This window comes from Drosophila subpulchrella, chromosome 2R (genome assembly GCF_014743375.2).
Source record: "Drosophila subpulchrella strain 33 F10 #4 breed RU33 chromosome 2R, RU_Dsub_v1.1 Primary Assembly, whole genome shotgun sequence".
Lineage (NCBI taxonomy): Eukaryota > Metazoa > Arthropoda > Insecta > Diptera > Drosophilidae > Drosophila > Drosophila subpulchrella.
In genome coordinates, this window is record NC_050611.1 from 19,538,466 (window position 1) to 19,565,579 (window position 27,114).

A 27,114-nucleotide genomic window follows, 5' to 3' on the forward strand; every position below is an offset into this window, starting at 1 on the left:
TTCTATCTATATATCTACCTATCAATCTATCTATATATTTATCAATCTATCTATCTATATATCTCTCTATCATCTATCAATTTATCTATCTGTCTATCTATCTTTCTATCTATCTATCTGTCTATTTCTTTATATAACTATCTATCTGTCTATCAAAGGTCCATATTTTAGGTTGAATACCAGAGAGATTCAACCAGTTTCCTTTCCATACCCAATTTTCCAAAAACCTTTTAGCGCCAATGGAACCTCATCGAACTGCAACTTGTTGGCCAAGTGCTGTAGGTAGAGCGTGGATAGTTTTTTGGGGTCCGCTCAGTTCTTATACGACACTCGCGCCCGTCGGTCGAGCGATCTTTCAGTACCTCCACTCGATAGGACTCGAACGATCCATCTATCTCGGGATTCCGTTCCTGGACCACTCCGTTTGGCGGCTCGTCTCGGCTCTTTAATTGCGTCACTAATGAGCTGCATTTATGTTAATCTCCGCACCCGGGACGTCTAAGCGCTACGCGATCTAAAGATTTTGGGATCCCAGGGAGGGATCTTCAACGCAGCATTCGGCATTCGGCCATCGGCACTTCTTTTGCTTTTCTTTTTTGGTAGTTTTCACCTGCTGAGCCGTTTATGGTTATTGCCGCAATTCCGTTGTGACAGTCGGAGGCGCTTTATCATAAATTAAAAAATCGTGTAGTCGGCGAGGGACCGCCAGATCGCCAGATCGCTGGACAGCCCCGCCCCCTGATACCCATCCACGTCCACTGATGGATGATGCTGCCGCTGATGGCTGTTTCGGGTCTGAGTTATGGCCGGGCCAGGTCGGAGATTTGCATGAATGAAACGCACGCGTTGCCCGAAAACTGTTTGGTGATCCGATCTCGCGATGACTTAATTGAAACGCCGCTGGCCGGAGCTGAAGAAGGTGTTAATTAGCATACGAACAAATGGACAAAAGCTCGCGTGTATTCCGTATCTCCCATATATTGTATTTCGGCATTCGATCGTCGGTTTTGGTCACATTCGCATTCGCAGAAGTATCGAACTGAATGCTGCCGTCTGCGTTTTCGGTTCATTAATAACAACAGCAGAGGCGTTCGGTTTACATCCAATAGTTTGGCCCTCCAGATTCTCGACTCCTATGGCCGCGTTTTATGGGTAAAAAAATATTAAAAACAAAACGAAGGCCCTTTCGGTATTGTGGAACTGCGGAAATCGGAGACTGCTAAGCTCAGCGCGAAAGGAAAGGCAAGAAAAGGAAATTAAGCCTCAAATGCATTGAGTATTGAGACTTTTAGTGCGAATAGAATATGATGATAGTGCCAGCTGTTGGGCTCGAATTCGTGTTGTGTGCCTCGGATTTGCATCGTCATGTGGAAAATACATAACAAGCTCTTAATCTACATACTCTGGATTATGGAAATAAGGTATAGTAGCCCCATAAACGGTATGCCCATTAACTTTAACGGCCAAACAGTTATGTAGCTGGGGCTATGATCCCCACGGCGGTGTTGGGTTGGGTTTTTGATTTTCGGAGTTTCTTTGGATTTCCTTTGGCTTTTCCAGCGGTTTTTCGCATTTATCGCTGACAGATCTGCACGAGTTGACAACTCTTTCGTTACCTTTCGTTATATCGCGCACATCGCCGGACACGATCGCTAATTTTATCTGCGAAGCCACAGCGCGATGTATGTTAAATCCTTATCGAACGCCCAAACAGTAAACGCCTCGTTCTATTATATATACATAGATAGATAGTTGGGACCCCGATCCCGATCGAAAGTTACGGGGGGCGAAACGTTGGGAAAACGCTGGAAAAAATCTCATTAAAATTGGCAATTAAATGGCAGGCAGCAAGTAAAGCACAAAACTGACAGAAAGACAGCGGTCTCTCATTTGTAGCGAGGAGCAGCTAAAAAACAGCGTCTAAAATCGGATTGGGGCGGTGGGCGGGGCTACGACAACTGGAAATCAATTTTTGCCATAAACTCATCAACGGTGCCTCTGTATCACTGTGTGTGTGTGTGTGTGTGTGTTTCGACTCCTATCTAATTGCCTTGATGCAGTTGCAGTTGCAATAAGTTGAGTGTATCTCAAAGATACGCGGTGTTTTTCCCTCACCACTTTCTGCATTTGATACCCTGGCAGAGGGTATTTGGATTTTCTGATCAATACAGACATATAGTCCTTCTATAAGATTTCATTAATTAATTAAGTGTATTTCAAGTGAGATAGTTTCGTTGAATATAACTTAAAGACCATGAATTTGATAGCTTTATCAACATTTGCAGAGATCTGTTCAAAGTTATAAACTAGATGATCAACTATAGCTGGGGGTTACTCTGGGCTTTTCGTTCTATCTTGTATGATATTTCCGGGAATATACTCTCAAGTAGAGCTAGAGAGTTATTCTCAAGTCAAAGTAAATGTTCTTGGTAAAGAAAAAGACCCATATCATCAATAATGAACTTTGTTGTTTATTATTGGATAGGCTATTTTGGCTAATACTTATTAGAATCTATAAAGTATCCAGGTCAATACAGATTTCTTCTTCCTTAACTCTTTATTTTAATATATGCAACTCTATTGAGATATTGTCTTAAGGAACCCATATTCCTTATGATAACAAAGTGTACAAATTTCGTAACCTTATTGTTCTGCAAATTTAAAGCATCTTATGCTATGCAAATGAGTAGTTTAGTTATATTTATTGATCAATTTCTATATATGCAAGAGTATTTCGACTTCAGATTGTCCAGCCTGACTTCATTTCTTGTTTTTTCTGCTCTTCTTGTCAGTGGGCTGGACTTGTGGGCAGAACTGCGCCAAACTGAACCTGAACTTAACCGAAAAAAAGCAAGAGCCTTCAAAGGGTCTTAACCCAGAAATGCTTAGCTCGTGTAATTGAGGTTACTGCAATTTTAAGGCAGGAAACCAGCTGCATCCTCCAGATACATCTCCTCGTACTCGTACTCGTGCTCTTACATGGACAATTGGAACGCATGAACGTGCAGACAAACGCTCAAATTGCGATCAAGATCACTTTGCGCCAGTTGCGGCTGCATTTACAAGCCCAAAATGGCATAAACTCTTGGCCGAAGCCAGTTTGCCAGGTTTCCACGTTTCCCAGGCCAACCTGCAAAATAAAATCGCTGTGCGGGAGCCGTCGGTGCGGTGGTCGAGGAATCTGAATCTCTGCCTGGTCACTGGTCGCTGGCATTGTTGGCGCATTTTGCTCTTACCATTTTTCTGCGGCTATGGATGAGTGATCGACTGCAAACCTCAAAGCCCAAACCAAAAGCCAAACAAAACTATCTGCGCTGATCTGTTTGCCAGGGCGTGATGGGATGGGATGGGATGGTATTGGGATTGGGAAGGCAAGGGCGAGTGCGAGAGCGGTTGGCCGACTGACTAACTGCCTGAGTGGCCATTCGACCACTTGGTCTCTGCCAATTGTCCATGACGAACGATCCGTTTTGGCTTTTACCTGTTACATGGACACGGCATTGCACACACTGAGCGAAAGAGTGTTGAATCAACAAAGAAATGGGCCATTGTTAAAGCAGGGCATAGAAAACAAATATCAAGATTTAAAGCTATGAGTTTTTCATTCCTTACTTATTTGGCATTTCTTAAATACTATTTTTTCATTTCTTAAGCAACAGGAAAACAGGTTCTTACCAATTTTTAAATATTTTGGAATACAATTCGAGTCTTAGCTAAGACTAAATAAAAATGTTTCCCTTCATTTTTTTTAACAGTTCGATTTCAATCCCTGATTGTTTATGAGTTATTGTAAAAAGCAAAAATTGGATTAGGCTTAAATCTAATTATGATTTTATATAAATACTAGTTAACCAATTCAATGTGGCTAGAATTCTTAAGAGAACAATTTCACATAAGACCCAAAGTTTAGTAATCATTATCCTTAAACATATTTGTATAGTCGATAGCATTGGCAGCTAGTATACTAAAAGTTCCTTTCTTAATCTTTGTTTTGTAGGCCTTACTACCATCATAAAAATTATTTTTTTAAATGTTCAACCAGGTGAACTATATAAAATTTCGGAAAATAACACTTTCCATTTATTTAACAAAAATGGCATGGGGTTGATAATCAAATGTTTTAAATTAAATGTATAGTAAGAACCTACCTGAGATCAAAGACGGAAACTTTCCTTATCCCCAACCTATTGACTGCCGTTTCTCGCAGTGCCCGTACATATGTCTTTCTCTGGTCAATTACGTCGTCGTTTTTGTGGCCAGGATGGCCAGCAATTGTTGCTGGCCGTTTGTCTGAGCGTGGCAGCGACATTTTTCTTGGCCATGACCATGGTCAGCTTTGCTCCGCTCCACTGCTCCTTCGGCTCCTTCCGCTCCTCCTGCTCCTCCTGCTCCTCCAACTGGCCCCCTTGGAATATTTGTGTTTTATTGATGGCATGTTGAACAGCCTTTATGGGTTTTCGGTTTGCCCGCTCCCACAGCCGACCACTCCCTCCCAGCCCCGCCCACTTTACATGCAGCTGTGGACGGCCAGAGCAAAGCTGTTTTATCAGCGCGCACAAAACTTTCAAATGCCCCGAAAAGCGAGGGATAGAGGGTCCCAGGGACTCCAATGAACATTATTCCCCCCCTGGACCAACGCATTGTTTTGGCCGGATTAAAGCGCCTTTGTTGCTTCCGCCTCCAATTGGCGCTTGGTTTTTATATACATTTTTTTAGTGGAGGAGGAGAGCACGAGGAGGAGGAGGCCCATGAACATGTCAGCAAGGCATGTAATTACCAGACGGAGCGCCGGCCATATATATCTGCCTGCTGATGGAGGCGCTACTGGTCAAGAGGAGAGCAAGGCCCAAACAACAGCCGCCTGCGCGCAGCGGTGGGTCGAAACTATTTGGTCGACTAGATTCGCACAATTATGACAGGGCCCTAGTTTACAAATGGGTTAAGAAGGGGGGCTGTATATATGCGGAGATCGGGGAATCGCCAGTTTGGTCCAGTGGAGTAGCGAGCTGCTACGCCTGCGCGTGAAAATATTAAAGTCATATTTTTATGAGGCTCCAGAGTGCGCATTAAGTTAGCGTTTCTTGGCTTTTTCCCCTCTTTTTTTTTGCCACATTATTGGCCATTTATGCTGCTCGTGGCCAACTCATAAGTGGCCAGTGGCTACAGCTGCCGCTGAATTATGCACCAGGCTTAATCCATTTTTAATGAGACCACGTTGTCGTGGCAAATATTTTTGTGCAAATTAGTGCCTGAGGAATCACCAATTTGTCGGACAGCAGAAGCCATAAGACTGTCAATGGAACTAGTTTTGGTGTTTTGTAAAATGCCAGCTCTATTTTTGGTTCGATGGAGGGGGGCCTTGGGGAGATGGTGAATGGCGGAGGCGGAAATGGTATCAAGTTCATGACAGGTCCTTGCTCTCTCTCACGCAGCACAAAGGGTCACGAAGCGAGTGAGAACCCCGATATAGAACCAGAGATAAATAAAGAGGTAAAGCGGTCTAAGGACTACAAAAAAGGGGGACTCAAAACAAAGCGCAAATCAAGCACACGTGACTCGGACTGTTCAAGAGCCTGAAGATCATGGAGTGGATTTCGGAATGGGTTTACAGAGGGAAAACAGAAGGGAGATATCCCTGAAATAACGAAAGCATAATAGTTCCTTGAAAAATTTAAATCATATGTTAGGTGGATACAAAAAACTGTGTGATTTTCTGAAATAAATAATAAATAAACAGGTTAGTGTTTTGTAGTGTAATATTTTTAGAATGACAGCTCTGTTATTAACTGACAGATAAAAAATCGTTGTACAAACTGGTCACTTAAACTAAATATATAATGATTTATTATATTTATTATTAATATTTATATAGGGTGATTGCTTACATATAAGATACGAAGTCTAAATAGCATAATGTGATATCTAAAAAGCTCTAGTTAAGTAACTCATCAATCATCAAACATAAATCATTTGGTTTACTTAAATATGTTATTATGAAGCCACCTTAAACTGAACATTTTTTATAGTAAGTTGCCTGATTTTCTCGCTGTGCATGGGTCTGGAACTAAAATCTGTTCTGGTAATGGCAATGATGATGATGAAATTGTCGGCGTTGACATGCAACAGGCAAACAGCAGACGGGCGGGCCAAGCGACAAATTAAATAAAGCAGCTAAAAACAAAAGGGTTCCGAGGAGCTGGAGATGGCCGCCTTGATTGCCGGCTGGTTTTGGAGTAGTATAGTCGTATATATAACCCCATACCATATTTTTATCGGGGTGCGGGGGCCTTGCCGGTCACGCTGGGCGAACGCACGTAAAAGCTATTGACTGACTGACTGACTGACTGACTGACTGATTGGATGACTGACTAGCAGAGCGGATGCGCTGACAGATCGATCGCGTATTTCGGGCCAACTTCGGCCGCCGAGTTGAAGGTTTGCGGTCATGTCCCCTCCTTTTGGCCCTGTTAAACGGGCCTAATTATTAGTTTTACCACCAATTTCGCCGGCGATCGTCGACGGTCGACTCCAGTTTTTGAGCCATGTTAACAGCGTGTTCAACAAGCCAGCAACAACGAAAGCGATCCCATATCAGAAATCAGAAATCAGCAATCGACCATCGACGTTTTGCCGAGGGTTTAAGCTCATGTCTTCGTGCTCCTCTGCGGTTGGTAAAATGTGTAATTTCTGTAAATTGATTTAATTGCTGCGTTTAAGAGTGCCTCGTAAGTTGGGGCTGCAGTTGGGGCTCAACTTGGAGCTGGAAATGGAGTTGGAGTTGGAGTTGGAGACACTCGAGTGGCAGGCAGCGAAAGCCATTTACATTTGTACACACGCAGAAAAAAGTATTTACACTTCCGGCTTTTTGATGCCATTAATGAAATTATTTGATTGGGATGTCAAAGAAAAGTATGAGAAATTTTGAGAATTTAATTCTCAGCTAGTTTCAAAAAAAGACAACGTTTTGATGTCGGGCATTTTGGAAAATGTTGAACTATATATAAAACTAGTTTCTGATTTTTGATGTATATTATGTAAAATATCATATGAATAGTATTTTCTGTTTTAGAGAAGAGAACCAAAGAAGTTAAACTAAGCATGGCTTAAGAGATCCTTGGCTAGCTAAATAAAATCTATAAAAAATCTGTTATGCTTGATTTATCATAACAAAAGACCCAAACTTATTTGAAACTCAAAGCTCAACAGTTATTACTAATAACTTGAAGCTTAACTTAATAACTTATTAGACTTAGATTAATTATTTTGAAAAAATAAAATCACATTTCTTACTTTAATCAAAAAAAAAAGGCTGAGGCTGAATTTGGATAGTTGAGCCAAAAAAATGTGTTCTGGGACCACTACATAGTATCTATTAGATACTTTTTAGTCTGTGATATTTTTCAGTTTCATAGCTGTTGCTGGCAGACCCTGCCATAAAAGAAAGCCATTCTATAGGATTATCAGGATAACGATTAATAATATTTAAAAATAATATTTTAGAGCCTCATAAAGAAATTTCTGGGCTTTTGGAAATGGCATACCTTAATATCTTATTACACATTATATACATTTTTCCTGTGTAACCATATGGCAATTGGAGTTAACGCTGCATTTGTATTTTAATACCGCAGTTGCCCACCCGTGCGCCAGTTGTTTGGCCCCGGGATGTGTTTCTTTGGCTTTTCCTGGCTTATTTTTTCAACCTGGCTGTAACCATGGACAAAAGGCGAGCAGGCGATCGATCGATCGCATGATTATTGCCGCAGCTGTTTGATGCTGATTGGCTTGGCAGCCGCAAGTCGACAGGTTAGACAGCCGACACGTCTCAGGAGTGGGTGGCAAGTGGGAGGCGGTGCCGAGCAGTGCAGTGCAGCAAGAGAGAGAGAAATATCTGAAATTGGCAATTTGCAACTCATTGTCAAAACTCATTAATCCCATTTGCCATTTTTGACTGTTAGCATTAATTTCGCCATTTAGCCCGACAACTCAAGTGGATCTGAAGTCGAAGCCGAAGTAAACGCGACTTGATTAGACACCCCAGCGAGTCACGACGGATGGCCAGGCTTCTCCACTTCGCCATCTGCATCTCCGTGCAATTATGGCTAATAATACAGCTGGCGGCTGGGATTTGACTAAAGCTGACAGTACAACGCCCAAGCCCATAGCCACCTGCCACAGGTACACGGGGAAAAAACATGGATCACTGGTGTAAATAGATCAGAATTTTATATCCATATCTTGGGAGAATTTTATGGGAAAACAGTATATCAATATTAACAATAAATAAAACTGTTGCTTGTCAACTAATACAATAATATTATATACTTGTATATGGATTATAATAGGAAATTCTAAAAATATTAAGTTTTTAAAAAATACCATTTTTTAGAATTAGAATGTGGTTAATAGAAAACTTGAAATTTATTTCGAGCTTCTTAAAATCAGGCTCCTTTTAAGCTAGTAAAATGATTTATAAGTATTATTAAGGTATATTAAAAACGATTGACAGAAAATGGATAGCTTAAGATACAGGTACTTCTAGTAAGATAGATAGGTAGATTGATAGATTTCATTTCACATTCTTGTTTTCATATAGGTATTGTCATATCAAATTCAAATATAAAGGCGATTTATTTCATAAGAGATCTTTATACTTATATTCTTATAACTTTTGGGGCAATGTTTTAATATTATAATTCATGGCTTGTGTTGTATGTAATAAAAAATGGATGTGCTGTCTAAAATCGACATTTTTATTAAAGAAAACCCATCCAGTTCGATTGATAAAATATAAATAAATTTGTCCCTGTGCGGCAGACAACTGCAGCGCATTAATCTTGGCCAGACTCGACTCGATTGGCTGAGATCTGGAGCTGGGGCTCGGGGCTGGGAGCTCTCAGCTCCAAGCTGAAACTGAAGCCTCCAATGGCGAACGAAATGGAAATGCATTCCGCCTCAGCCAGCCCAAAAGAGCCGCCGGCGTTTGCTGTGCACGACTTTTCAGCTTTTCAGCCATTGCCAATCGAACTATCGATTTGGCTGCGGATCACCATCGATCGATCGATCGATCGATCGCCATTCGTTTGTTATTTATTTATTTGTTTATTGTGGCTCTACAGGGTGTTATTTATGGTTCTGTTTGTTTTGCCTTCTTGTCAGATTAGTGTCCAGCTTTACATCCGCCATGCTCTGTGGCCGAATCCCGGGCCTGACTCCCGGCCAGAGGAACATGTGCCGCGAGATGCCCGACGCCCTGATCGCCCTGGGCGAGGGCCACCAACTGGGCGCCCAGGAGTGCCAGCACCAGTTCCGGGGCCACCGCTGGAACTGCTCGGAGGTGTGGCAGCGCAACGTCTTCGCCCATGTCATACCCACAGGTGAGTGTTGGCTCATCCCAATTCCAGTCCCATCACGATATAAACGCCCTCGCAGGGAGCTAAATAAAATAATTTACATTTTATTGGTGATCTACGATTTTATGTGATAATTGGGATGAGTCAAATGATCAAGATCTCTAGAGAAACCAGACATAATAAAAATGGCTTTCTCTAATTTTAAGACATTTTGGTATGTTTCTTTAAATAATAAAACTTAGAAAGGTAATTAACAAGGTGAGCCCCGTAAATTACTATGAACCAATAGAAAGTATAATCCAGGGTATTATGACCTCTTTAATCCTGTGAAAACTCTTAAGATCATTAGAAGTCAGCGTTTTGGAATAAAAACTAATGTGTTCGAACAACTTACAGTGGTCGGCATATGTATTTTGACAAAATAAAAGTTAAGTATACTCATAACTTGAATTTACTTCTTGTAAGCTATAGGCATCAATGGAAAGGTAATTTCAATGCCGTTTGAATGATACAATACATTTCTTTACCCATTCAGTACTTATTGAAAAGGACAAATTTGTGTAAATCAACTTTTAAATTTTTTTTAAAAACTTTTTTCTTCGTCTTGAAAACTTAAATTTTTTGATGCAAAAAGTTTCTTCAAACAAAAACAATAGTAACTGCAAAAAGAATTTTTCAAAAATCATTTTTCTTATATTTTTTATGAATTTTTGAAAATGCTTAAAAACAGGCATTTGAGCCATATTTTTCTCTTTTTCATACAAATTTTTTCCGACATTGTCACCTTCAAAAAATCATAAAAAATATAAGGAAAATGATTTTTGAAAAATTCTTTTTGCAGTTACTATTATTTTTGTTTGAAGAAACTTTTTGCATCAAAAAGTTTAAGTTTTCAAGCCGAGGAAAAAAGTTTGAAAAAAAAATTTAAAAGTTGATTTACACAAATTTGTCCTTTTCAATAAGTACTGAATGGGTAAAGAAATGTATTGTATCATTCAAACGGCATTGAAATTACCTTTCCATTGATGCCTATAGTTTACAAGAAGTAAATTCAAGTTATGAGTATACTTAACTTTTATTTTGTCAAAATACATATGCCGACCAGTGTACATGATTTTTATTCAGCACAAAAAACTAAATTACTACTTTCGCAATACAAATCTATATTTTTAAAGTTTTATTTTATATAAAAATACTTTTTAACAATACAATATTACAATGCTCCTGGTTCAATTGTTTTAGCTTAAATTTCTTTATATCTGTTATATCTGTTATACAGAAAAATAAATTGTTTTAAACATTTTTTAATTATGATACAATTTTTCAATAATATTGTGATATTGTAATAGGTTTGCTAGGAATTTTCTTAAGATATGTTAGTTATGAAACTTCAACTTTAATAATTTTTCCTACAATACCTTAACTTTCTGTGTTAATTTAAAAGACCAAAAATACAAATTATTAATAAAATGAATTTCCCTTATTATTTAATGTAAGTCTATAATATATATATATTTCCCCCCAGCTTCACGTGAGGCTGCCTACACCTATGCGATAGCCAGTGCCGGAGCGGCCTATGCGGTGACCGCCGCCTGTGCCCGCGGCAACATCTCCACCTGCGGCTGCGACGTGCGGCACAAGGCCACGCCCACTGCCGGAGGAACGCCCGAGGAGCCCTGGAAGTGGGGCGGCTGTTCGGCGGACGTGGACTTCGGGATGCGGTACGCGCGCAGGTTCATGGATGCCCGCGAACTGGAGCGAGATGCCCGCACCCTAATGAATATCCACAACAATCGGGCAGGGAGAACGGTGCGTATGATCAACACTTACTTAATATTATATATAATATTATATTATATATTTTATTATATAAATAATCTTTTAGCTGGTCAAGAAGATGCTGCGCACGGACTGCAAGTGCCATGGCGTGAGTGGCTCCTGCGTGATGAAGACCTGCTGGAAGAGCCTGCCGCCCTTTCGCCTGATCGGCGATAAGCTCATGCAGAAGTATCAAAAAGCCAAAACTGTTCAAGCCGTCAAAGGCAAACGTGGACTGAGATTAGTATTAAGCAGGTGAGAAATTATAATAAATTAAAAGAAAATTTTAAATGGTATATATAAATCTGGAGTACAAATAAACAGCTACATCAATATCAAATGAGGAAAACATAATGTCTATATGACACCAACTTAAATTTCCACTAACTGATTGGATTTGTTTTATAAAGTCATGAGAACCTATATGTAAGACCCCTATGTAAAACCCTTTAAGTGGCTTAGCGTACAAAATTCGTTTGAGAAACTCTTTGTTTTGTTTGTTTATTGAAGAGATAATAGTCACTTCAGAATGGCTAATATGCTTTACAAAGTCATGTTAAAGTTATATAAATTTAACACTACGAAATTTTATTAGTCTCAGTCATGTGGATTTCGATGTCAGAATATCAAATTACTTGAAATAAAATATCAAAGATAGCTACCCCCTTTTCATATAACCAGTAAAAAAATTTTAAACGAAAAAATTTCTATGCCTTCAACGTTTATGTCAGTCCTAGATAAATTTGAATTAAAAGTTTGATCGTGTATCCTTGTCCTTAGTTTCAAGTGGATAGCTTTATGTATATACAAATAGAATATACATTTACAAATTTTACTAGTTTGCTTTTAGTTTTTTAAATAACTTCAGTCACTTTATGAAAATATAAATACAAAAGGGTTTAGTAATCTGCAGCTATGCCTTGCAGTATGAAATGCTTATATACACAGAACAAATTATTCGACGTTTTAGGTGTCAGTATAGGGTCAAAACATTTTAAAAAGTAAACTAAGCATGATAGATAGCATGAGTAAAAAAAATTTGTGTAAAACATTTTACTTTTTAAAACGTTTCAGCCCTGTTCTTGCACCTAAAACGTTTGCTAGTTTTCTCTGTGTAGAATAACCACTTAACCCCATCTCATCATCATGCTCTTCCAGAAAGAAGCATGCCGGTACCGCTCGTGCCCAGAAACCGGTCCTCGATTGGCCGAAGCGAATGGAGCTGATCTACCTGGAGGCGTCGCCCAACTACTGCGAGCGGAGTCTGCAGACGGGCAGCCAGGGCACCGCCGGCCGCGTCTGCCAGCGGACCGGCCACGGCCCCCAGAGCTGCGACCTGCTCTGCTGTGGGCGTGGCCACAACACCCAGCACATCCGGCGGACGAAGCAGTGCCGCTGCCAGTTCCGCTGGTGCTGCGAGGTCAGGTGCGACGAGTGCGACGAGAGCTACGAGGAGTTCACCTGTAAATAGACGGAGGAGCAGGACCAGAACGCAGCTAGTACTAGGGCTATGTCATAGAAAATGCGTTAATTAAGTATTATGAGAAATGTATTACACCCACAGACACGCACCACGCCACCATACAAACACATTCCAGAATAAATACAACAAGTTAACATTCACAAAGAGGGCTTCATTTATTAAATTGGGGGTTAAAATGCGGATATGACCATTATTAGAAGGCTTTTAGTTAAAGCAATTCGTCAACTGGGAGGCTTTAAGGAAAGATTGACTGTCTTACACACAAACAATTTTGACCATCAAAGTTTTAGTGTATAAATATCTTATAACGTATGGGAGTTATCAGCACTTTTAGTATATTCACCACTTTTATCAAACTGTTTAAGGAATGAAAATATTTTTCAGCTTACAAAATAGGAATTTCGTAAATTTGATCTTAGGAGCTGCCTAAACATTATAATCTATACCAGTCAAATTGTTATTTTCATGAATATCAATGTTATTTTTAGTATAACATATTCATTTATTTAACGTTGATCAGCCAACCTAATGGCTATAAAACGATGTATACGAAGATAAAAGAATATTATTGTTGTCCTTTGAACTAGTGGTATCAACTTTCTGCTACTTAAATGTTTGATATTTATTTTCGTTCATTTCAATAATTTCAGTATTTCTTAATGTCAATTTGACTTTAAAGCTTTTTTCTGTTCAAATTAATTTTGAAATATTTATCAATCATCTTTACAATGCTACTAAGCATGTTACTAAATGTAGATATACTTTACTTTCACAAATATCCTTCAAAAGCTTTTATACAGCATCAAAAAACTGAAAGGTAAAAACGTATTATTATTACAAATGCTAACTTAATCTCTACCAACTATTCCCAAAAAATATAATATACATTTTTAAGCCTAGCTTTTTTAAAAAAATATAGTTATAGATAGTTATAAAAATGCTTAGGTTTGGTTTCAATATAGATATTGTTATAGATAGTTATAAAAATGCTTATGTTTGGTTTCAATTAATCCTAGCATGTGTTAAGAAAAGGTTTTCATTTTGACTTTTAGGCTAGGCTTATGTAAATAAAATAAATGATAAATACCTTAGTAACCTGTATTTAGAAAAATATTATAATATAATACTTATTTTTCTTCGCCATAGCTTGTCAATATTTCATAATATGTAGCTCACTTTATATTTATTATTTATTATTATAATATAATATTTATTTTTCTTCGCCATAGCTTGTGATTATTTCATTATATGTAGCCCACTTTTGAGGGCGGTTCGAATAGTTGGCGCTCAGCATTGCCAGCAGGAAATGCGGAACGGTACGTAAGACCCACTTTCGGCTGGCGTAACGCAATGCGCTGGCTTCATATTTTGGTATTGGAATTCCGGAACCCATTTTCCTGGCAGCTCGCGCCGCCTCGAAATGCCAGCACTCGCCGAACTGCGCGAGCGCCAAAAGGAAAATTCATTGATTGCAATCGCGCTCGCTCTCCAGCCAGCTCTCTCACTATCCCCAGAGCTAGTCGGAAAAGTCGGAAAACTCACCACTTGCCAAAGGAATCGGCGACTATATTAGCGACTGGCTCGCACGAGCGGCGCTCAGTTCTTTGAGGGTAGTTAGTTGGACACGGCGTTGCCGAAAACGGGCCACCTCAGCTGCCGCACAATACATTTTTGGGTTAGGAACACACACACACACACACTGACACGAATACCCACACACTCTCGCATGCCCACACACACACACACACGAACACACACTCAGTATATGTATCTGGCTGAGAAATGTATAAGGCCAAGAAAAAAGCAACTTAATTGCATTCGCAGCGGAGAAAAGTGAAAAAAAACAGCGCGAGAAAATTCCATTGACTGGCAAAAAGTGCTTCAATTAAATATATAAAATAACCATTAATGTGTGTGTATCGCTGTGAATGTGTGCGTGTGTGTGTGTGCTAGTGCGAGTGAGTGAGTGTGCGTGAGTGGCAGCAATAGCGCTAGAGGCTGCTCCCTGGATACAGAAAAGTGATTTCCTGCAAAAAAAAGTGCAAAAAAAAGAGCTGAAAGCGAGGCAAAAAGCCGCCTACAGCGCCCAAAATCGTGTGACAAACTCAAGAAACCATTAAAGATACACCCTCTAAATATATATATATGTATAGGTTTTTACTTGTGTGTGTGTATAGGACACACACACTGTCAATCAAAAGGAGTAATCTGGCCCACTAAACGCTGCCTATCGATTGGGGCAAAAAGCAGAAAAATTATTATAAATTGCTTCAACCTACATATAAGCCACACTCACACACTCTTAACCACACACACACATACGCCTACAAAGAGACATTAAGTTTGAAAAGCCATAAGCTGTATAACAGAGCCTAGAGTGGGGGGGGGGGCTCGCCAGCATAATGTTGGGCCACCCTAAACACCCACTCAACTCCCAGCCCCCACCCCTGGCGTTACGTCGTTCCTTACGTTGTTCGTAAGCGTAACTCGTGCGTAGAGCACTCTCCACTCCATTTTTACGTAGCACTCTTCAACTCCGTATCTCTCTGTATCGCTGTATTGGTGTGTCTGTGTTTGTGTGGGTGCCTCGAATGTGTGTCATTGGGAGCGAGTGTAAAAAATATGCTCGTTAAGCACGAAGCCACCAAAACCACTTCAAAAAAAATATATAGAAACACAAAGAACACACAGCAAAAACCTCAAAGTGAATGAAGACTTTAATTAGTTTAGCTAGAAACTCACGCGGTTTAATTATCCTCCCCAAACACAGCCATGTACATAAAACCAAAAGCCGTTTAAATCATAAACACAAAATGCAATTAGCCAGCGAGCGCACGCCACGAGAGTCAACAGACTAACTAACTAACTAAGCCAGTGTCATCGAGTGAACTAAATTAGTGCAAGCAGCTAGCCGAACCGGAACCGGAAATGCCCATTGAGCCGCCCGACAACGAACACATAAACAAACACAACCGCCATTGCATTGCCAGCGGCCATAAAGACGAGCAACAAATCGCCCACACACACATGTAGTTGCAGCTCGGCGCGTGTGTGTGTGTGTCAGTGTGTGCGGGCTCTGAAAACCGGAAGCGGAAGTCGAGGAGCAGCCGGATTAGAAGGATTCGAAAGAGGAGCTAGAGGAGCTGGAGGAGCAGGGGGAGCAGCTAGATTGGCCAGTTTTTCATTCGCCCGCAGTTCGTTAAGGAAAATCATTCAAAATTCATCGCCTAAGCAAAGCGGGTGAGCTATTTAACCATATTACGTATACGTAACGACACCCATACTCACACTCACACTCGCACACACATACCAACATAACACACAGAAAGAACTTCAATTTGTGATGTGAACCGTAAGCGAGATATTGATTTCTGATTTGTGTGCGTTTGCCTTGTGTAACAGGAGCTCCCATAATGTAAACGTTATCAGTTATGAGTAATCTGTTTTCATGCCTGCCTTTGTTTCTCTCTTTATAACTCCCCTATATCTCCTGTTCGTATCTGTTGTGATTTATTTGATTCTACCAAAAGAGAGCGATTGCCTAGATTTAGTTGGAGTACTAGTACTAGTAGCCAAGTAACTTAGTTTAGCGTGTAACTTTAGTCTTCTTTCCATGCATTACCCATACGCCCCGTTCGATCAATCAATCATTCAGAGATTGGCAAGCAATTTGGAAACTTATAATTAGATCTGTGTGGATGGTTCTTTGTGGGGCAGGCTCAACGCATTCGTATGCTCGCATGATTTGCCAGTTTTTTTAGGGAGTTTCTCCCATTTTTTTTATGGGGGTTGCGTGTCAATGCTGCGGTGTTTGCCTTTATTATTTATTTCTTTCGGTTGTTATTTGAGTTGCCTGCTCTAATTTTAGATCAGTCGAATAACTTTTATTGATTTCAAATTTTAACCTTATTTTACATGTGCCCCTGTGTGTATGAGTGTGTGTTTGTGTGAAGAAAACGCCGCCAATCCATACATTGGGGCAGTGGTAACAACAAAATACGGCAAAATATTTTACGATGACGCTATTGTTGTGAGCGGGCAGAGCGGAGAAAGCGATGGTACGGTAGATGGTAGATGGTATAGGATACGCATTTGCGCACTACCCACAGTGTGGTGAGTTCTCTCTCCATTCTCCGGCTTTCTCCGGGGACGCCTCTCTAGTTCCTCTATTTTTTCGGGGCTATTCAACATGTTTGTTTTGGGGTGGAGGACCCCCGGAGCAGATAGCCTGATAAGATGGCCTCCGGCTGTCCGAAGTCCGAAGTACGGACAACAATCGTACGGGGGGTTCCAGTTTTAGCTCCAGGTCCCTTAAGTATGCAGCTCAAAGTGCAATCCGTCTCCCTCTCTGCATATATACATATATACTGGTCTATATATATATAGGGATATGTTTGCCCAGCAAAGTGCAGTGCCTGGGGCTCCCTAATGGCATGGCGATGTAATCGAATCTGGGCCTGATATTTTATGGCCTGTCTGCCATATCCTGACCTCATCTGCTGGCGCTTCCTCCATCTTTTTATGTCGCCATTCTCTGGCACACAGAGGCACTGGTTGAGGCTCCGGCTCGGGCGGAGACTTCCTTCTCATGGCTGTGTGAATGGGCTTCCGGCTTGCTGATTCGTTTAGCTTTCATTTGAGCCGCTGCAGCTGCTGCCGTTGATATCCGCACTCTTAGCCCATTCAAAGCAGCCTAGGCAAAAAAAAAAATCAGCATTCGCCATGTCGCATTGTTTATGCGGGCGGCTTAATTGCAATTTGCTATTCAGGGCATTCACAAAAATATCTAAAATCTCCAAAGCCTATAAAATCAAAGACTTAAGGCAGAAATGATGATATAAATGCTTAAAAGATTATTTTGGAATTTATTTTAGGAGATTTATTGGCACAATGCAAGTTATATAACATGAAATAAATGAAGTTAAAGGCAGAATATAACAAAACATAAAAGTATCTTTTACTTTACCTAATGGAAGTAATTGACAAGTTGGTTAGAAAACTTCATTTAGAAAGTTCTTGAGCGCTTCTTAAATTCAATTCTTAAGTCCGAAGTATATTCTGAATAGATGTCTTTATATAATATTTTGATTGAAGCTTAAGTTTAAGAGAGTAATTAAACATAAGCTTCTTTTTCAAGAACAAATGACAGTGCTCTAAAAGTTGTTGGTATTCGTTAAAATGCCTAGTAATACAAATTGTATTATACAATACAATATATTTATCTTCAAGCTAAATTAAAACAAATATATAAATCATTAAGATGAATATTTGCCAAAGTTTCAAAGGCTTGTTTTCAGTTTTAAAATACCTTTAACAGAGTAGAACTCAAACCCAGTCCAAAATCAATATTAGATGCTCCGCATAAACTCCGCTCGACAGCTTCTGTGGAAGACTTCCTTTTTAGCCGAGAAGCAACCGCTCAAGTGGCAATTTGCATGCGATTTGTAGCCGTCTCCATAGAAAACACGCATTTGCATAGAGCGGCCATAATGCAATGCTCGGCGAGATGTGTTCGCCCCACCGCAACCATCCATCCCCCTTACTTTTGAGTCCTTTTCAGACTGTTTATGCTATTTGTTTATGCGCTTATGGCCCGGTAGTGAGACAGCTACTGGCTGAGATTTAGGTAAAAAGGTTAAGGATATGCAAGTTGAGCTAGGGCCAATTTAAATGCAAAGAAGCCTTGGCTTTCAGTGGGCAGCGGGGCGTATGCGTAATGTAATATAATGTTTTATCACGAGAAAGCGCATTGTACTATTTGTGTGTATGTTTTTTTCGTTCTCTTCTCACTTCTTCCACTTGCAGATGCCGCACAAGAGAGAGAGAGAGAGAGAGAGTCGCGAATAGATCAATCAATTAATCAATCAAAACCGAGCATATCAACCGAGAGGCCAATACAATAAACCAACCCAGAGAACCGAAATCAAAGTTCAACGTTGCATTTAGCGTTTGCCCAGTTCAACTTCCCGTTCCCGTTCCAGTTGCAGTTCCATTTGGCACTTGATTGCATGCCGCGGATGAGCCGCGGATTATGTCACGTGACGATTATAATCCAGTAACTAGCTCTGGTGTGCGCAGTCCGGGTCGCGTGCGGCGTCTCCAGGAATTGCCGACGGTCGATCGATCCCCATCCCGGGACTACGGCGCTCCACGCGGAAGTCCTTTAGGTGAATGATCACTCCAAACCATAAATAAAACAACCAAAAAACTAAGAACCGATACCGAACCGAATCTCTGGACATATAGTCCTTGCAATCTGTGCACAAACGTAGTCCAGCACTTTGGCCAGTATCTTCTTTGTGCCCGAGAGCCCGGCGAACATTTGCTGATTATTTCTCCCCCCCCATTACGATTACAATTGGCCGATGCTTAAACCGATCTAGAAAATGTTATTCCAAATTATGCAAAATTAACGCTTCTGTTTCAAGATTCATGTATTACGCTCGCTAGCTCTCTACTTGTATAACCGCCATATATATATATACATAGATATAACTATTTTCATTTCGTACTATTTGTAGTCGACTCAACTAATGCAATTTCTAACTAAACTCTATTATTTCTGTCTAACATCACACGCATGCGCATGGTACATAAATTTGATTTGATTTCATTTCATTTCACTTGATTCGATTTTCATTTATTTCGTATTTCGTTTCGCTTCACTCATCCTGCGAATCTCGAACCGATTTTCATTTCAATTAACCCACACAAACGGCACTCAAACACATGCAAATTGAATTCCATGCGGGGGGGGTTGGGTTGGGTTGGGAATTTTCCGCCACGCAGTTGCAGCTGCCGGGAAATTGCATTAGAACCGGGCGAGCCAAGGAAAACAGGACTGGGAAATGGCCCACAGCTGAGCCATTTACGCAAAAAAAAAGAAGAAAAGGGGAAAACCACTGCGGAAAAGAGCACCTTGAAACCATCACTATCACTGGAAACTTTGCCCGGAGCCGCGCGTTTGATATCAAAGCCTCAAACTGGATTACAATTATGGTTAGCTAAACTGTTTTGCACTTGAACGGGGTCAGCACTTGATTACGCCAGCTAATTAGCATTTGGCCGCCATTGGGGGCCTCTTAAATAAACCATTTAATATGAGCCGAGCACTGAGCACTGAGCACTGAACACTGTACAGCAAACACTGGAAACTGACGAACAAGGACGTTGGTGGAACCGCAAATTTAGTTTCGTGCTCTCGACGTGCAAAATGATTTCGTGCCGGGGAAAACTTAGTTTATAGCCCTCGAAGGTGGGCTGAAATATGAGAAATAAGCCAGAAGTCAGGACACACAATGTAGCGGGTTTACGAGCTGTGGTTTGGGGGTCGGGAATTGTGGGTGTAGAAAGCAAAGCCAGAACACGACAAACACTTTTCCCCAGCCTTCGTTTGTTGATTTTTCCTTTATTTTCCTTTTGCATTTCCGTTTTTTTTCTCCTGAGTTACCTGCGTTCCTTGCCACTAACCTAACCTAACCGAAAAAATAAGAAAATGAGGCAGAGACTCCACTGCACTAGTTGCCACCTCTAGAAAAAAAAAAAAAAAAGAAAAACACTCTGTATACTTTTTTTTTTTGGTTGCGTTCTTTTTGTTCTGGTGGCCGGATGAGGAGCCGAAACGAAAAACACGAAACAACCACCTGAACCACCACCAGAGATAAAACCACCACCCGTCCGTTCTGTCATCCTCATTTGGTCATCCTCATGAATTCTGTGTGTGTGTGACTTTCAGCAATGGGCAGTCCATACTACCGCGACATGGATGAGCCAACCAGTCCGGCCGGAGCGGGTCACCATCGCAGCCGGAGCGCCAGCAGACCACCGATGGCCCATGCCATGGACTATCCAAGTAATGACCGTCTGAGCACCCTGAAATGATATATTATCGAAGTCAATCTGAGCTGGATCTTGGAACTTGAATTATATATAAAGATATATAATGCAAAATATAAATATAATATCTTAATTATATTATAAACATATGTTATAATATGTTATCTATAGATAATATCTTTAAGTTAAGGTTAAGTAAATATAAATCTTAGAAAAAAAAAAGACATTACCCGAGCTCAAAGCATATGTTTACAGACTAAGGACTAATATGGATAGTCCTACCTTGTTTTCTAAACAGGAAAATAAGTATTAGGCTACTTTGAAAATCATCTTATATTATAATATATAATGCATTGCTAAAATTCTAAATGTGTTTAGACCAGATACTATCCATAACAAGGTTAATCCTATCTTGTTTTCAAAACAGGAAAATTAGTTTTTAGCTTACTCGGAAATCTTTTAGTAATAATGAAATTATTTTGTTGTCAATAGTCTAAACTTGTTTCTAATAAGATAATATAAAAGATAACATATATTTATAGAAGAACAGGTTCCAATTGACTTCGAAATATATAAACAAGATCTTAGATCTGAACTCGCTCTGTGGAACTCCATTTTATAAACCGATAAACTAATGCTTAATTTGGAATATCCCCCTAGGAACCCGCTACCAATCGCTGGATCGCGGCGGACTCGTCGATCCCCACGATCGCGAGTTCATACCCATTCGGGAGCCTCGCGATCGTTCCCGGGACAGGTCCTTAGAAAGGGGACTGTATCTAGAGGACGAGCTCTATGGCAGATCGGCCAGGCAGAGTCCCAGTGCCATGGGTGGATATAATACGGGCATGGGCCCCACATCGGATCGAGCTTATTTGGGCGACCTGCAGCACCAGAACACCGACCTGCAGCGGGAGCTGGGCAACCTGAAAAGGGAACTGGAGCTGACCAACCAAAAGCTGGGCAGCTCGATGCACAGCATCAAGACCTTCTGGTCGCCGGAGCTCAAGAAGGAGCGGGCCCTGCGCAAGGAGGAGAGTGCCAAGTACAGTCTGATCAATGATCAGTTGAAGCTACTAAGCACGGAGAATCAGGTGAGTCGATGGATGGTTGTAACTTTATGATTTTGCCAAGTGTATTTCTTCTTCTTCAATAAGGAAGGACACAATATCTTAAAATTTTAATAAATGCATAATCTTTATCGGGTGTACTATACATCTCCCCTAAGTCTTATAATCCTAAGACGATTTGTATCATTAGATTTTCGCTTCTATAGGAAACCGTCTTTCTAACATTTAATAACCAGTGATACTTCATACTTTTGTTATAAAAACACAATTCATTTAAATTCTAATTGTACGTTACACCTTTTTATCAAGTTCAGAATCGCTGAATAACAAAAGCTTCAAAAATCATTTTACTTATAATCCGAAACTCATTTATAACATAGTACTTGTCAACTAGAACCCAAAAAGACACACAAATATATATGGAGAATTTAATACAGTTAAAGGCCTTTAAAAACTTTCATCAAATCCATGATATAGAAACCAAGATTCTATGGAATTCGAATTGTTAAAGCTAGAAGTATTTAACAGATATCTTTGGGACTACATTTGGGATATCTTTTATACCTCTTCTAATACATATTACCAATAAATCCCCCTTAGAAACAAGCCATGTTGGTGCGTCAGCTGGAGGAGGAGCTGCGCCTGCGGATGCGGCAGCCCAACTTGGAGATGCAGCAGCAGATGGAGGCGATCTACGCGGAGAACGACCACTTGCAGCGGGAGATCAGCATCCTGCGCGAGACGATCAAGGATCTCGAGTGCCGGGTGGAGACCCAGAAGCAAACGCTGATTGCCCGCGACGAGAGCATCAAGAAGCTGCTGGAAATGCTGCAGGCCAAGGGAATGGGTGAGTCTTTAATACATTAAAAGATAAGCATATCAACTAACTAAGATACTTTCCTACATTTCCAGGCAAAGAGGAGGAGCGCCAGATGTTCCAGCAGATGCAGGCCATGGCCCAGAAACAGGTAAGTCCCCCGATCAGATGCCTTGGAGCCCCTTGCCACTCCTCCACCCCGGAAAAGGGACGAGGTCTAGGTCGACTATACCCTATCTCGCTCCCCAATCTCCGCCATCTCTCTGTCTACCTTCGTATATCTCTGTCAATCTCTATCTCTCTAATTTTCTTTCGTTCGGCAAACAATGCTCTAGAGAATGATTTCGTACACGGGCAGCGGGGGGAGAGAGGGGGGACTTTCTCCCTTTCTCCCCCGCCTGCCCAATTTCTCTGAACACGAAAAAAATACACTTTTTATGCATCTTGAGTTTAAAAAACATTTGATGCAACATCAGAACTTTAAGAACTTTTATTTTAACCCCAATACACACATGCCTTATATACTCTATATACCTTACCTACACACACACACACACACACACTTAACTTATATATACATACCGCTTTATAACTGTTACAAACTAGTGGAAAAAAAAACCCAAAGTAGAGCCTAGAAAATGTTCGCTTTTATGCCAACTGAAGCTTGAGTTGAGTTCCTAGTGTTTTCACACAGTTTTCCACTGTTGATTTTTCATTTCCCACATTGTCACACACACACACACAATGACACGTTTCATTCAGTTTGCTACATGTTTTGCATATTTTGCACTGTTTTGTTCTTGTTGCCGTTGTCGCTTAATTAATTTGCAACTTTGTGCCGACGAGAATGAGGACAGTGGAGGCAGTCAACAGTCGGCAGTCAGCAGTCAGCAGTCAGCAGTCTACAGTCAACATCAATGAACGTCGTTCAAATTAACATTAAGTGCAGTGCACTACCCATACATGTACAAAACACCCACACATTCACAGTCACGCACACTCAGACGGCAGCTTAGTCATTTCATTGTTCGCCGCCCAATAAAATCTCGATTTTGTTGCACACTTTTCGGCGCCACAATGGATGCATCTTCGCGTGGCCCATTTATGTATGCAGCATTTGGCAGTAATGCATTGCCAAAGCCGAGGAAAAGTGCATTTTCCCGCACCATTTCCATTGTTGCATTCCATTATTTATCGAGGGTAGTGCTAGACCCTCTGTAACCTCCCCCCCCCCCCCCCCCCCCCCCCCCTGGGAAATCAATCTGAAATAAGTCTGGAGTTGCGGCAAATGCAGCTTAACTTTTTACCCACCGACCTCCCCAAGGACATGGCAAACTACCAACTGCTTATTACTGATCCAAAGTTCTGTATCCCCCCTGTAATTACATGTTTGCCCCCAGCTAAACTCCCACACAACCACACACGGCGTATGCGTAATATTAAGCGCAAACAGAAACAAAAGGCAGCCAGCCAAGCTGTGGGGAAAAGTGGGAAAGCTGTAGGAAAATGGGAAAAGGCATTTCGAGAGCTTGGTCAGACAGTTGGGCACATTCCCAGTGGGCAGCATAAATAACCTTGATACAGAAACAAAATCTATTTAAGGACAACAGACGCTGGAGAGCCGAGAAAAGGCCAAAGGGAATACACAGTTGGCAAAATATTCTTATTATCCGATTGGCATTTAAGTTTCTTCGAAGCGAACAGCTCAACTTTCTTTAAACCCTGCCTTTTGTGCATCTATCAATGGCAATTCATCTGGCTGAAAAGTCAAAGAAGTCCAGTTTTCAGTGCTTTGTGCCATCAATGAATGGCCATAAAAATGACAGATATTAGCCCAGAATGGCCAGCATCCTTGACTCAATTTTGAACTTCATATTTTATCTGCGCACTGCATTGAGTCCCCGTGGCGTTAAAACCATTTGCATAAGCTCAACATCCATTTCTATGGCATTCCCCCCGAACAATAAGTATTCAAATGGCGTTTTTTGGTGCCCCTTTTTTTGTTGGCTCACTGCCCACTGGCATTTTTCGGGAATCGCATTTCATTTCTGCGTAATGCTTTGTACATTTTTTTCAGCCAGACCAGGGGGTCTTTGGCTTATATTATATTATACCAATTTAATGGGGGGGGGGATGGACAACAAATGCCTTGACCGGCGATTGGCGAGGCTCGAAATTAATTTGTCACTGATAAAGCAAACAAATGGTGGGAGGAAATGCGGCATAGTTACACGGTCCGGACAGCAGTAATTAAAAATCAGCCCACAAAACAGGGCTAAGAGCCCGCCCACATGCCCATACAAAAGAAAACAAATTTCGCCTCGCTCTTCGGCTTTTTTCCCTATTTTTTTTTTTAGCAGGGCGAGCAATTAAAAGTTGTTGCGTATACGCCGCGTTAACAGGGCCGGAAAAGAGAGCAATCGGCTGGCGCAGTTCTTTCGAGGTCACTGCGTTTTACATTTCCTATTTTCGGTGCAGATTCTATTTATTGCAAACTGCAGTTGCGAGGCCCCCATTCGAGAAAAAAAACTTTCAATAATTCATCTTGTTTAGCCAGTTGGCCCAAGTTGAGCCGCATTGAATCGACTTTTCCCCACTTTTGGCACTCTTATGTAAGGCCAGAGGCCCTGGGCACGCATGTATATATGCACAGATATGTATCTCGGCTGGGAATATAGGAATACATATATAGGCGAATATACTTTTTACGAGAGTCCTCTTGGTTTTATTGTCTACTTCTTATGGCCATTTAACCGACGCCACTTTGTCTGCTTGATGCTCAAACTTTTACCCCCCAAACCAGGCACTCTTGCACGCTTACATATAATATGTACACAAATCTAACAAACTTATGCGATACTCAACCTTCTCACTTCTGGTGACCCCAACAACGAAACAACAAAAACAACGAAAACAACAACCAAAACAACAACAACGAGACAGCTTGATTTGGAGCGTGAAATCAAGAAATACGCTCAGGAGGAGCAAGGGGTTAGGGTGAGTGTATGTTTGCTACTCGTAGAACAAAAAAAAAAAAATATAAGAAAAAAAAAAAAGACTCCGAGCTAAAGACCTTCTTAGGGCCAATCCAACCCGTCTTAACCCCCGACTGCCGATGACCAAAGCTTAGTATGCTGCTCAGTATGCCAGACCACACAAATCCATATTCAAATATTCATGTTGTTTGGCTCGCCCTCACTTGGTTTTATCACCCGTCCCGCTCTCTCCTTTTCTCCATCTCTCTTTTTCTTTTACTATTACACTCTGGCAAATTAGAAACTATGCAAAACGATGCCAATGGCTGAATTTTAATTAGCAACCTAAGCCAAAAGGCACCAAAGGGGTAAGCGGGGCCCTCAGATGTTTTACGGGGATTGGGGATCGGCACATGCCGAATCAGGAGCGGACTCAAGTGCGTTGGGGCAGAACTAAGGAGGGGGGCTAAGCCTGGGGATATCCTGGAAAGGTTTCACAAAAAAGAAGAAAAGGGAAGGGAATACAAACATATTATATAATAAGCATCTTGGGGAAAACTGCTATAGGGTTTAAGATTCATATACTTATGATAGTTTACAGGCAGCACACCTTTTAAAAACTTAGTTAATAATTGGTGATTGAGAAGGAATACTTTAGATACAAACCAACTAAGAAAAGGACCTTCAAAAGTATATCATATGGTAAACAAGTTTTCAATGTCCTTATATATAATTTGTTTTATTAGGACATTAATATAATTGGTTTTATTATGTCGTAAAAACTAAATAAAAGATTGAACACCTAAGATATAAACCATGCCTTCAAGGCTTGGTTATTTTTAGTAAAATCTTTTCAAGTTCCATAAAGAAATGTTGTTTAATAAAGACATAATCCAAAGTTCAATAACATATGGTAAACAAGTTTTCAATGTCTTTAAATATAATTGGTTTTATTCTGTCGTAAATTTAAAATAATCAAAGAACTAAATGAAAGATTGATCACCTAAGATATAAACCAAGCCTTCAAGCCTTGATTATTTTTAGGAAAACCTTTTCAAGTCCCATAAAGAAATGTTGTTTAATAAAGACACATATTTAAAACATAAATCCGAAATTCAATATCATATGGTAAACAAGTTTCAATGTCCTTAAATATAATTGGTTTTATTCTGTCGTAAATTTAAAATAATCAAAGAACTAAATGAAAGATTGATTACCAAAGATATAAACCAAGACTTCAAGGCTTGATTATTTTTACGAAAACCTTTTCAAGTTCCATAAATAAATGTTGTTTAATAAAGACACATGTTTTAGGCATAAATCCCAAATTCAAAAGCATTTCCTCATAAATAGAAAGCTTATTTGCACCACTAAGATTACGTAAATAAAGCATAAATTTGGCTATAATTGGGGGATGTATTAATCACCCTGCAGGAAAGCAGTGAAAATTGTGCCATATCATATAATTCAGGGCTTTAATTCATGACTGAAATACCATAAAATACTGGCCAGCTCTATATTAAATTTACCCCGGACGTTCATGATTGCGGACGGGCATTTCACTCGCAGGTCACTAAATAAAACTCACACGACACCCTCACACACACACCCACACAAAGAAAGTACCAGCCCTGTGTGTCCTATGCATACGCATAAATAATAATGGGCATGGAGCACGGAAAACACGGGGGTTACCACGGGGTTACGACGGGGTTACGAAAGGCGACTGGTTGCTGGGTACTGGGCTCTGGGCTCTGGGTTC

At 40.6% G+C, this 27,114-nt stretch overlaps 2 protein-coding genes across 20 annotated transcripts in view; both read left to right on the forward strand.

The window, feature by feature from the left end:
* Nucleotides 1-335: 335 nt before the first annotated feature.
* On the forward strand, nt 336-12,800 carry LOC119551898 (protein Wnt-2). 2 transcript variants are annotated; one of them, XM_037861510.1, is made up of 5 exons: nt 336-1,421; nt 9,160-9,377; nt 10,879-11,162; nt 11,239-11,426; nt 12,330-12,800. In XM_037861510.1, the coding sequence occupies exons 1-5, from the start codon at nt 1,366-1,368 to the stop codon at nt 12,640-12,642; spliced, it is 1,059 nt and encodes a 352-aa protein (XP_037717438.1). In that variant the 5' UTR covers nt 336-1,365; the 3' UTR covers nt 12,643-12,800. The 2 variants fall into 2 exon arrangements, with proteins under 2 accessions (XP_037717438.1, XP_037717439.1); XM_037861511.1 differs by having other exon boundaries at nt 9,165-9,377.
* A 1,456-nt stretch (nt 12,801-14,256) lies between these two features.
* Nucleotides 14,257-27,114, forward strand: part of LOC119550916 (plectin) — a 36,557-nt gene continuing 23,699 nt past the window's right edge. For 9 of the 18 annotated variants that reach the window (XM_037859916.1, XM_037859918.1, XM_037859912.1 and 6 more), the window contains exons 1-9: nt 14,257-14,329; nt 15,425-15,894; nt 18,460-18,821; nt 19,444-19,653; nt 20,390-20,506; nt 21,151-21,584; nt 22,161-22,407; nt 22,473-22,528; nt 25,321-25,374. In XM_037859916.1, coding sequence (XP_037715844.1) covers nt 20,392-20,506; nt 21,151-21,584; nt 22,161-22,407; nt 22,473-22,528; nt 25,321-25,374 — 906 coding nt within the window. In that variant the 5' untranslated portion in view covers nt 14,257-14,329; nt 15,425-15,894; nt 18,460-18,821; nt 19,444-19,653; nt 20,390-20,391. The remainder of the gene's footprint in view (nt 14,330-15,424; nt 15,895-18,459; nt 18,822-19,443; nt 19,654-20,389; nt 20,507-21,150; nt 21,585-22,160; nt 22,408-22,472; nt 22,529-25,320; nt 25,375-27,114) is intronic. The other 9 variants (XM_037859924.1, XM_037859919.1, XM_037859923.1 and 6 more) reach the window with 4 other exon arrangements.